The following is a 12,055-nucleotide window of genomic DNA, read 5'->3' on the forward strand; positions in this document are numbered from 1 at the left end:
ATCTTTAAGAGATCTCCAGATGAGGGATCATATTGCAAAGTGTCAATTGTGATACAATTTCTTAAAGGTTTAACAAACTTGTTTCCGCCTATTCCCTTCATCGCTGCATCATGGGATTTAAATCTAGTACTAAGATGTCTTATGAGAGCCCCATTTGAGCCATTACATTCATGCGCTTTAAGAATGCTCACCATGAAAACAGCTTTTTTAGTAGCTATCACTTCTGACCATAGGGTAAATGAGCTACAGGCCCTGTAATCCAAACAACCTTTCACGTCTTTTTCCAATGACAAGGTCATTTGAAGAGTTAAGTCATATTTCCTTCCGAAAGTTGTCGGAATTTCATCTTGCACAACATATTGTGTTACCATCTTTTTATCCACCTCCTCATCCATCAAAGGAGGAGGAGAGACTACATCACCTAATAGGGTACTAAGCTACTACATTACAAGAACAGCAAGTATTCATCAAAATGATCAGCTTTTCATAGGTTATGCCGGTCAAAGATTAGGCTTGGTGGTCACAAAACAGCCAATCTGCATACGTTGAGTACATTTTACTGTGTAGATTCTTTGTCAGGAGAGGATGCCAAATTTGGCAAAGCCGTCCTTCAAATAGGCAAATTCTTGGCACTCACCTCCTAATTCAAACTGCTGCTAATAGAAGTGTACATTTTTATTTGCGAACGTTAACCTGCATCCTGTAACTGTTGCTTTGTTTGGAACATCTGTGTTGCAGGTTGAAAATACATACAATGGAATATTCTGGCAACATTATGATTTTGATGTCTATACTAAATTATCAATTTGTTGTAATGAATGTACAGCATTACAGAAAATAACTGTTTGTTTTATTTTCAGGAGAGAAACTATGAACAGTATATCCTGGTATTCTGGTTTCATCCCATCAAAATGTGCGTTGACCTGTGGGCAGTGCATCTTCCAAAAGAATGTACTTTTGTTGCCAAAGAAATGTGACCGTGTGAATACTCAACAAACTTTGCAAAACATTTTACTCTCTGGGAAAACGAAAATGCTGAAGAGTGGCGATGCTGATGTTTTTTCCGTCAAAAGCGAATGCTTGGGTTTGGCAGAGTGTGACTTATATTCCGTTTTATTGTGACAGTTTAGATAGAAATTGGATTCACAGGTGATTACATGGGTCACACTGTTTAAGGAATTGAAAATAAAGTCAAGATACCTCGCTGCTGTGATGTTGAGGAAGGGCTGACCTCTTTTAGCGCTTCAATAACCCTTCATGAGCAATTATAGCAGTGACCCAAATTTGTCTTACTTATGTTTTAGCAATAAATTAATATAATTTTTAAGCATGTATTTTCAAGATTAAAAATGAAGTTTACAAAATGTAATCTTTCCATCCTATTGTGAACAAACAAGATGCCGTAGCAATTTTAGTAGATGTCCATTGATGGCGTCGGAGATTTTTATTGAGCTGCCCAAGAGGACCTCTGCCTACTCCCGTAGTCGAAATGTAGACCTCTCGTGAAAATTCAGTAAAACTTACTGAAAACCTAGCATATGCAGTCAGTGGATTTGGCTAATTTATGGGGAAAACGTTTTCTGATAGATGCACATTAGAAAGGTGTGCAGAAGTAACGAAGTAAAGTAGCACTGCAAAAGGAACATTGGGTGGAGAAGAAGAAGGCTTTCAGAGAAAACAATGTGGCAAGATAGCAGGAAGTGGGCAGATTCTTAGTGCCTGGAAAGTCTTCCAAGGACCTATGGTGCCATCAAGTACCAAAGTGTGCAGTCTGGCTCAGCCACAGACAAGATGGGCAGGTGTGCCTTCTTATATATCCCCATGATGCTATCGGGGGCCAAACTGCTGTAATCAAATTACAGAGGTTATCCCAGAACATGCTAAGTATTGGCATCATATTCCAAGTTACAGAAAGTGTGCAAGGTAGTGCCGTCATATGTTTGGGTACTCCCATTACAGATCAGTTACTGCCATAATATGAATGCATGCATGCACACCCACATACACAAGCATGCACTCTACTTATGCACACAAGCCTTTTTTTCCTTATACGGACATAGACACATTTTATTCTTCCAAATACACAAGCATTCAAGTTCTTTTTTATTTATTTATTATTTTTATTATACAGTTAGTTTTACATTATTCCTTCCACCGTCCAAAAGCACATAATCAAAAGATAAAAGAAAACCACCATCAAGAAAGAATATCATCAAGAAAAACGATCACATCTTCTAGTTTGCATTCAATTTCAAAAGCATTCTTCATCAGACTCTTCTCTCAGTTTCATTTTGAGTCATAAACTCTTAACTTTTTCATGGTTGCTTTTAAAAAGTTCACAATGGCATAATTAACTCTTTGGTCATCAGCTCCATAAATCCTCTCCCAGCATTTTTCAGCATCCAAACATACTTTCTTGTAAAGATCTTTTAGGAGGTGAATTGATCTTAAATCCTTTAATTCAGATAAAAATAAACAGATGTTCCAATGTTTCTTTCTGTATACCACACAGTCAGCATTTATCCGAAATCTCTTTGTTGTACCTCTTGAGTGTGGTTTTATTATGTAATAAATGTAATCTCAGTCTCATCAATATATTCCTTGAATCGTCGTTCAGGATTTTTTTTAAGTAACTTCTTGTTACATTTAAATGACCATTGTTACTTTTTGAGATAGTATGGGTTCTCGAGGTAGATCTCTTCGCTTGTTCTCCAATCATCTGCCAATATAATCCTTTTTACTAACATTGGATTTGTACTGATGGTCTCTTTAGATGCACCCATTTTTTATATGGAATTTCACACTCCTTTTTCCAGGACTTAATGGTATGTTCGTTTTCGATATTAACTCCGCTTTTTAAAACTTCAAATTGCGGTTGACATTCAGGCAGGATTATTTTCCTATATAGTGCAATCTTGTTCCATTGTATCCTGGACTGTAAAGTGTTTAAGCCTAGCTCGTGACGAATCATAGCAATTGGGATCGCCTGTGGTAGGATTAATATGCTCTTCCAGAAGATGCCTTCTAGGCGGTCCCATACTTCCTCTCTTATTCCTATGCAGGTGTCTGTGCCAAAGATTAGTACTGGAGTCACCTTTTGTAGTAATTTAGAATTTGCAATAATGAGAATTTTCGGTCTATTGCTCTACCTTGAGCTGTCAATTGGCGAGCTTTTTTCTTCAAGTTCTCTATCCATGGTCCGTCTCCTTTATGCACATTCATGATGACACCTAGATATTTCACTGGTTTCACTGGGTATAACCTTTTCTTATCCAATACCCAGAATTCTTCTTATTTTTTCTTTTTTCTCCTTTTTCCAAACACCATAATTTCAGTTTTGGAGGCATACATTCTTGGATGATTTTTATCAACATATTTTTGTAATATTGCCAGTTTTCTTTGCACACCAATCTTGGCCATCTCTAGAAGGACCAAATTGTCTGCATATAGTAACCATCCCACTTCTTTACCATTTTGGTGGAATAGTGGTTTTATCTGGCATTACATCCTTTATGTCTTCGATGAGCAAGTTGAACAGGGTTGCTGCTACAGGGCATCCCTGTTTCAGCCAAATGGATGTTTTGATCTTTTCTGATAGATTTCCTTGTTGGTCCAGTTGTACCCGCATGTTTGTGTCGGAATATAACTCCTGAATAATTTCTATTAGGTCACAAGGACAGCCTTTGTTTTCAAGTTTTTCCCATAATATGCGTTCTATAATGTCAAAGGCGTGTCTCAGGTCATTACAGGCCATATAGATTTTTTCTTTTTTGTATTCAGATCGTTGTTTGAGAAGATTTAGAATCAATAGGTTTAAATTACACCCAACTTCTTTTACAAACCCTGTTTGTCTTTTATCTATAGAATGAGATTCTTTAATCCAATATTGTAGCCGCTATAAAACAATCACAAAGACTTTTCCTACCACATCTAATAAAGTGATGGGTCTATAATTTGTAGGTACTTTTGTGTCCCCTTGTGTGAAGATTGGGATCACTATTGATGACTTCCAGGAATCAGGTGTTTTACATTTCTCGAATACCCCATTGAATAGGATTTCATAGAATTCCTCCCACTGTTCAGGTGCTTTCTTCATCATCGCATTTGTCACCACGTCAGGTCCAGGGGCTCTTGACCGGCTGGCGTTCTTAATCAGTTGTAGGATCTCTTCTCTTTTGCATGTTATATTCCACATTTTTGTTTTAGATTTGTCCATCTCTATCGCTGGGGATGTCGAGGCAACCCTCTTAGTTGATTGAAATGTGCCACCCAAATCTCATTTGATATTGGGTTTAACAAGTGTGAGTCAATCAACTCTCCTTTTTCTCTCATCAGATGCCAGAAATTTCTGCTATTCGAGTTAGCAAGAGCTCTTAACATACTCTGTGTCTTTCTGGAGAGTATCTAGGCAATTATTTCCTTGTTGTAAACATGTAGGTGCTTACATTTCTGCTTCAATACTCCTTTTCTTAATATCTTGAATGCTGTTAGTGTCCGATCATATTCAACTGAATCCAGGTCCTGTTTTAACAATTATTTTGGTTATTTCAATAGATTTGGTATGTCTTGTGGTTTTATTCGTAGGTGATGCATCCCTTCTTCTATCTCTGTTCTATGGTTCCATTTCTTATGTTGTATACTCGGGGGAGGAGGGAGTCTTTTTAGTGTGACTATCAGTGGATCATGGTCACTGTAGCCTGTCTTTTCTATCACCATGCTTATGACCTCAAGTAGAATATTACCTGATACAAAGCAGTAATCGAGAGTTGCTTGGCTGATTCCATTACTCCATGTCGCAGGCGCCGGAATGTCTCCCTTGATGTTTCCATTTAGGAGGTGCGAATCTCTCAATTTCATTTCTTCCATCCATTCTACCCCCTCTTTGAGTTTTCATGCTTCTTTTCTCACTGTCTTTCATGTCATTATCCTTTGTTATTTTGAGGCAATTAGAGTTTAGGTCACCACAGATTACTATTCGCAGGTTTAGCTGTTATTCTAGGTTTTGGTCAATCAGGTTGGTTGCAGTTCCAATAAAAGTACCGCCTTCTTGCGCCTCAGGGTTCCAGTATAGATTCATAAAAAGCTGATCCGCTTCTATTGGATTATACTGATCTCAGCTTGATCATCTGTATATACGAGTTAGAATTAGTTGAGTGCACTATCTTAAGATTTCGGTTGTTTTTTATTAGAATCAACAAGCCAGAAGGTGGTCTGACCCTTGCTGGGTTCAAATAGGTGCTGTAACCATCCAGGATAGGGGTTTCTTTTAACCACATTTCTTGACAGCAGATTATATCCAATTCTAGCAATTTTGGAAACATGTCATTAAACAAATGACTCGAGCCTTGTGTATTCCAGCTCCCAATTTTCCAATATTCACAATCCTTTCTGTTCAGGCTCTAAGCATGGTTTTTGGATGAGTCTGCTGCAGATAACCAATTCCAAGCTGGCTCAGCAGCGGCTACATGTGTATCATTTTTATTCTAAGTGTTTATTTTTGTTCTTCTTTAGATTTTTTATATTGGATTGTTATTTTAATCCTCTGTAACGGGCTTGTCTCCTTGTTAGGATGTGCTGTATTATCACTGATCTCATTCTTACGGAGCCCATTCGCTGCTTGTGTCTGCAAATTCCTTGAGTCCTCCTATCTTCTTAAGTCTTGTGTATGCAAAGTACTATTCAGTTGTTTCCTGTGGCTCTAATCTCTCCATGATGTTATCTGTTCTTCCGATCGTTGATTTCTTTGAGTGTCCGGCTCTTCAATGTTAAAACCCAGGGAACGAAGATCATCACTTGCTTCCATCACTGTTGCTGCTATAATTGCAGAGCTCATTGTAAGTACGACTTTATCATTTGTGCTCTCATCTGGAAAGCTGACAATCCTTTCTTTTTTTACCATGTTTATTTTAAACTGATTGCACAAATGAAGACAATACAGGCATATATGAGACACATGATGACCCCAATTCCAAGCAATATATTCTGGAGGCTCCAAAACTTCCCCTCTGAACCCCTAGTTCAACTCCCCTCTTGGCTCAGCAGGGTAGGTATGTCTGTAAGTGGTTCACCCCCCGCGAGTAGGGCCAATCTGGCCACCTGAGGTTTATGGGTCATTGCCAGAAAGTTCCGGTCATAGTCCAGAAGTGGGGTCCAAATATCTGTGAACCGCTGTAGAAGGCCCACCCTGGATGCCGTAACTTTTTTTGCAACTAAAATGTCCCAGAGTTTGATCCACTATAGGGTTATTGAGGAGCCTTCAGCAGACTCCAGGTGCGGGCTTTTGTGGTTTTCCCGGCCAGTAGGAGTTCGGTAAGCAGTTTGGCTGTCCTTCCCGATCTAGGGTAAGCCCCCAGTGCTGGAGCGCCCAGTAGGATGATTTCTGGCTCCCTGGGGATGAGCACTTGGGTAATGTCTTCTATAGTGGAGATGCATTGGGCCCAGAAGAGTTGTGCAGTTGGGCATGACCACCACATATAAAAGTACGACCCCGTCTGTTTGCATAGGCGCCAGCAAAGGGGGTCAAGGGATCTGTTGAAGTGGTGGAGGCGTAGCGGGGGGTAGTACCATCGCAGAAGCAATTTGTGAGCACACTCCCTGATGGTGATGCAGAAGGAAGAGGAGTAGGTTCTAGTCCACATGTCCACCCACCTTTGGTCGTCCAAAGGATGCCCTATGTCTGTTTCCCATTGCGTCATGTATGGGGGTCTTGTGGCGAGCATATCTTCCTGTAACAGTTTGTAGAGAGTAGAAATTCTATCCCGGAGCAGTAGATCCTTCAAGGTAAGTACAAGAGTGGTGGGGCTAATTGATGCTTGCCGGGTTTGGGGGTGAGCGCACCAATGTCAAAGTTGCGCATAAGAGAACTTGTCCTTTTCCATGAGGTGGAAGGCTGCTTTGCATTGTTCAAAGGAGCGGGGCTGGTTGTTCTCAAACATTTGTCCCAATGATTCAAGCCTCCCCCTGCAATCCAGTTCTTGAAGTGCAGTGGCTGTGACCCAGGAGAGCAAGCCGGGTTGTGCAAGATCGGGAAGGAGGGACCCAATCCGCGGGGGATGCCTTTATGTTTCAAAGCCCAGTCCCATGTTTTAAGACTATGTTTAGTGTAGGGTAGGGTCTCAGCCCTCGATCGGCGTAGTGAGGCCGGGAAATGTGGAAGAAAGCGAAGGGGGAGAGTGAGGCGGGACTGCTCCTATTCAACCGATTTCAGGCACCCAGAGGTCATAGCCCACGCCCGCACCTGTGCTACTTGCACTGCCACCTGGTATTTCTGTGGGTTGGGGACCCCCAAGCCTCCCAATCTGGAGCTCGTCTTCAGAGAGATCCTCACCTTCCTACCTTTCCAGATAAACCAGAGCATTTTTCTCTGCATGCGAAGGAGAGGGAGTAGTGGGATCGTGATGAGAAGGGAAGAACAAGCATATAGGAATCGTGGAAGGAGGTTCATCTTACAGGCAGCGATTCTCCCAATGAGCGAGATCTCTTGTGAGGTCCATCGCTCAAAGTCCCTCTCCAGCTCCATAAAGAGTGGGGAGAAGTTCACCGTGTACACGTCTCTAGGTCGAGCTGTGATCTGGACCCCCAGATATGGAATACATTTTTCGCTCCATCGGATTGGACATAAGGGTTCTTGCTTCTCCCATTCCCCAGGTTCCAGGCCAATCCCCAGGGCAGCTGATTACCCAAAGTTAACGCTGAAGTTCGCCACCCTCCCAAATTTGCAAAGCTCTTTAAGGGCTGACGTTAGGGAATGGCAAATGTTTGTTATAGACGGCAGTATGTCGTTCCCATAGAGCGAAATCCTATGCTGCAAGGTGCTGACGGGAAGGCCTTTAATATCCGGATCTGCTCGGATCCGTTGGGCAAGGGGCTCCATCACCAGAGCAAAAAGAAGAGGGGATAAAGGGCAACCCTGCCTAGTTCCACAGGTTAGAGGAATCCGGTCAGGTAAGGTGTTGTTGACTCTGAGGAGTGTCTTGGGGGATTGATAATTTGCCAGGATGAGCTTCCTAAAATTTGGGCCAAAAAGAAAGGCTTCTATGGACAGTCGCAGAAAGGACCAGTCAACTTTATCAAAGGCTTTGGAGGCATCCAAGGCCCGCAGTGCCAGTTTATGTGAGTCTTGAGTTGTGATGTTCACCAGATTTAGGGCTCTACAAATGTTATCTCCAGTAGACCTATGAATTTATTTATTTTTTTACTTTCGGGGGTATTTTTTCCAGTGTTTTCAAACATTTTCAGAGTGTTTATCGGTGTTTTCCCATTTGCCCCTTCATAAAAATTACAGAACTGTTTTTTCCAGTGTAAACATACAAATATTCTTTTATTGTTTCATTGTTTGCATAAGTAGGGTAATGTCTCTCAGAGCACGATATTATGAACACTTTCAGGAGAATAAAGCTGAATGAGTTAATCCAGTAAAATCTAAAATTTATACAAGTTAACATTATTGTAGTAAATCATGCAATTCTTTTTCAGGGACTCTTTGCCCATCTTTGCCCTTTCTTTTCCTCCCATGAAGACTTTGATTTGTGAAAAGGACTTTTCCGCATTGTAGAGACTTCTAATTTGAGGAGATAAGGCATAGTGTGATAAATGGATTTGCCCAAGAGCACTCACTTTGGCGGGGATAAGGATCATTTTGACTGTCAATGAAATAAACTCTAAGTAGATAATAACTGTTTATTAAGTGCTCCTCACTACTACAAAATGAGAAGGGAGTCTCATTAATGTACACCCTGAGGCTCGACTGGAGGGGGTGAGCAGGTCTAAACTCTTTGCCCGGTGCAGCAATATCAGGGGATCCTATAACAGAATGTTGCAAAGGAAACTTATCAGGTTAGATGATTGTTTCTGAGATGTTATATGTTTATACCTTCCTATAATTTATATGGCATTTGTCCTATTCCTGCTGAACATGTGCTGTAAAATGTTTTTTTTTTCTGGGAATGAACACTGCTCTCTCGCTTCACTCTTTGTGGGTACCTTTGGCCCCATGGCACCCATGAATAAACACACAGTAAGTGAACATATCTTAAAGTGATTTATGCAAATATAGTTCAATTGACCTTCCCCTTAGAAGAAAGTGGGCAAGACAAAAGGGCATTGGACTTTAAAGAAAAATAATGTACACCTGAAAAACAACCTGAGAGAGGAAATATTCCAATAAATATGCTGGCAAAGTATAAAAGGTGCTTACCTTTTAAACCCAACAATCTGTAGTGAAATATTCCCTGGACAACAAAATTCCAGTACGAGACAAGTGCTTGTTTTCTTGTGGGCACATGTCTGCACTAGGAACATGACAACATGGGTAAAATCCCGGTAGCCAAATACTTGAGCAAGCATGCCAACCTAAAAAAAACAATGGGTTGCGTTCGCCCTCTGAAAAGAAGTTACGCTGTCCATGCACATGTATCCTTTACTTGTGCCCTGAGAAACAGCTACAATCAGGGAAAAGTAACTGCACCAGTCTCCAGGATTGCAACTCAGCAAAAGGCAATCAATGTCCTTTGGGTTTTGAAAGGCTTATAACAAAATGTTATGTGTGAAAGGGTTTACTGTGTGTGTTTGACAAATTCAGGGTTAATCTATGGTGTATTGAAAATATTAAATTGTAACACAAATAAACACATTTTGGTGTTAAATATTATTTAGGCAACTAACTTGTGCTTTCTGTGTGCTTTCAGAATGAAATTTCCATTTGCATTTCTTCACACAAAAGGTTAAGAGCGTCTTGTTCAAAACAATGGTCCCTTAAATGAGCCATCATTCATAAATCGCTCCTAATTTAAAAACTCTCCTTGAAGAAAGAAAGTGCTAAGCAGCAATTAAGGGGCCTGCAGCTTCTGATAGGCCACTGTGTGCGTGTGCTCTAGGGCGCCACATGAGGTTGGGAGGTGACCATGACACTGTGGCCTCACGTGAGCCTCGTACATGGGAGCCTCACATAGCTTTCCTTTTAAAGCAGACAGGCAGCTGAAACTTTTCAGCTCTCCTCCAGACAGATACACATACGCAGAGGATCTGTGGCCATAGACACTGAAAAATCCATGTTAAACAATTGTTTTTAAATCCAAATATTTGTCAGTGGTATTTCGAGGAATGCTAGCCAATTTTAAGACATGAATCTGCAACCACAATAATGGCTAAAATGTGTCTACAATTCCATAAAATAGCTCTGATCACATACAAATATTTTGTTTTACAAAGAAAACAATGTAACATTGAATGTGCAGTGTTTTTGAATAAGGTCAGGGGACAGGAGGGGAAGCAATGGGAGAAAGCAAACAAGCATTCATGGTGGTAATAGGGCCTTTTTCCTATTGTCTGCCAAGCCCCCTCTACATCCAGCCCTTCACCACCAAACTTAGTACCATTCCTGCTCACACTGGGATAGGGGAAACCGTGTTTTTCAGTTTAAACCAAAGAGGCACTTTTTCTTCTGGGGTGTTTTTCCAGTGTTTATCAAATTTCCCTGATAACAGGAAAGCCTAATTATAAAGCCTGTTTGGTCTGGGTCTATTAGGTTGGGCAGGACATTCGCCAAGCTATTTGCTAAGACTTTTGAGTAGATGTTGGCATCAATGTTCAGCAACGAGATGGGCCGATACAAGCTATTTTCTTTGGGGTCCTTGCCAGGTTTAAGCGAGAGGATCGGTATAGATTCTTGCATGGACGGAGTGATAGATCCCAAAACACCAACGAATTGAAGAGGGCCGTTAGTGGGGCTACTAATTGAGGGCAATATAATTAATAGAATCTGGTTGTAAACCCGTCCCGGCCTGGGGCCCTAGGTTTGAGCGACTTAATGGCAGCTTCGACCTCCTCACATATGATTGGGGCATCCAGTGCCTCTTTATCGGGTTCCTTGGGGTGTAGGAGGGCAGCACCCTGTAGGTATCTTTGTTGCTCCGTTAGGACTCGGGGTGACACCGACATTCTCTGAAAGATGGGCCGCTGCTAGGTGAAGTTTGTCCTGCTCCACGTACTGGATCCTGACCTGTAGGTCGCGGAGGCCCACTATAGTGTTCTTCCTTTTTGCCTTGGCCAATTTTCCCACTAGCAATTTGTTCGCTTTATTGTTCCTGGCATAGTAGCTTTACTTTGTTTTGGCCAGAAGGTGTGCTGTTTCCTCCGCCTAGTGGACCTCCAGCTTCCTCCGGGCGGTTTGTAAGGCAAGCTGGGTCCTTGGGGACCAGCCTTGACGTTTGTGTTTGGCCTCAGCTTCCCAAACTTCTTCCTCAAGATTCATATGGCCTTGACGTTTGTGGAATGCCGCCCCATGCACAATTAGTGCCCCCACGCACTACTGCTTTCATGGCATCCAATGTGTTAGCCGGGGAAGTGTCCTCAGTCGGATTCTCTCGGAAAAAGTTACTAATCACTGTGGCCAGGGAGTGCCTCAGCGACATGTCGTTCAGCATGGGATCATATAAATTCCACCACTGAGCTTTCAATATCCTGAAGCCGTTTCAATGCTGATTTTCGTTTGGAGGGGAGTTCAATTTAATATTCTACACAATAAACTTCAATTTCTGGTGCGGCGGGGGTGTCCCCTGGGCATCGATGTCTCCTAGGTGCGGGGTCCGGGCTGGGTGCAAATCAGTTGCCATTCAGGGGGTTTGTTATCTCGTTATAGTGCAATCAGGGTTTTAACGTAAACTTCCAACAGGAAGCGTTAACAACAACTTCTTGGCAGGCCGATTTTTCTTTGTTGGCGTGTCACTTAGGCAACACGGCTAAAATTGTCCATAATGTACTCCAAGGGAATCTAGATGACATCCACCTTGGAGTCAGGCATGGGCCGCGCTAAGCCCCTATCAGATGATTAATTCTTATGTGTCCCCAAGCATGTTATCAGTCACTAATCTGATTGCAAGGAGAACGCTGGTGCGAAAGAATCGGTGGCCCGGGAGGTGATTGCTATGTATTTCCTAGTCCATTGCCCTTCAGCAGGGATTCACTTCGTAGTTCGCCTTTCTGAACCTTAGTGCAGGCCACATGCTTTGGCTTTGGAGGGAGTTTCGCCGGGCCCCCAGTCGGCTGCTCGGGAGAG

At 42.0% G+C, this 12,055-nt stretch overlaps 1 protein-coding gene across 2 annotated transcripts in view; it reads left to right on the top strand.

Moving 5' to 3' along the window:
• Positions 1-8,675, top strand: part of LOC138516346 (uncharacterized) — an 888,519-nt gene extending 879,844 nt beyond the window's left edge. For both annotated transcript variants that reach the window (XM_069631386.1, XM_069631387.1), the window contains one exon: positions 861-8,675. In XM_069631386.1, coding sequence (XP_069487487.1) covers positions 861-874 — 14 coding nt within the window. In that variant the 3' untranslated portion in view covers positions 875-8,675. The remainder of the gene's footprint in view (positions 1-860) is intronic.
• Positions 8,676-12,055: the final 3,380 nt, after the last annotated feature.

This window comes from Ambystoma mexicanum, chromosome 6q, assembly GCF_040938575.1.
Source record: "Ambystoma mexicanum isolate Mex_15411 chromosome 6q, UKY_AmexF1_1, whole genome shotgun sequence".
Classification (NCBI taxonomy): Eukaryota; Metazoa; Chordata; class Amphibia; order Caudata; family Ambystomatidae; genus Ambystoma; species Ambystoma mexicanum.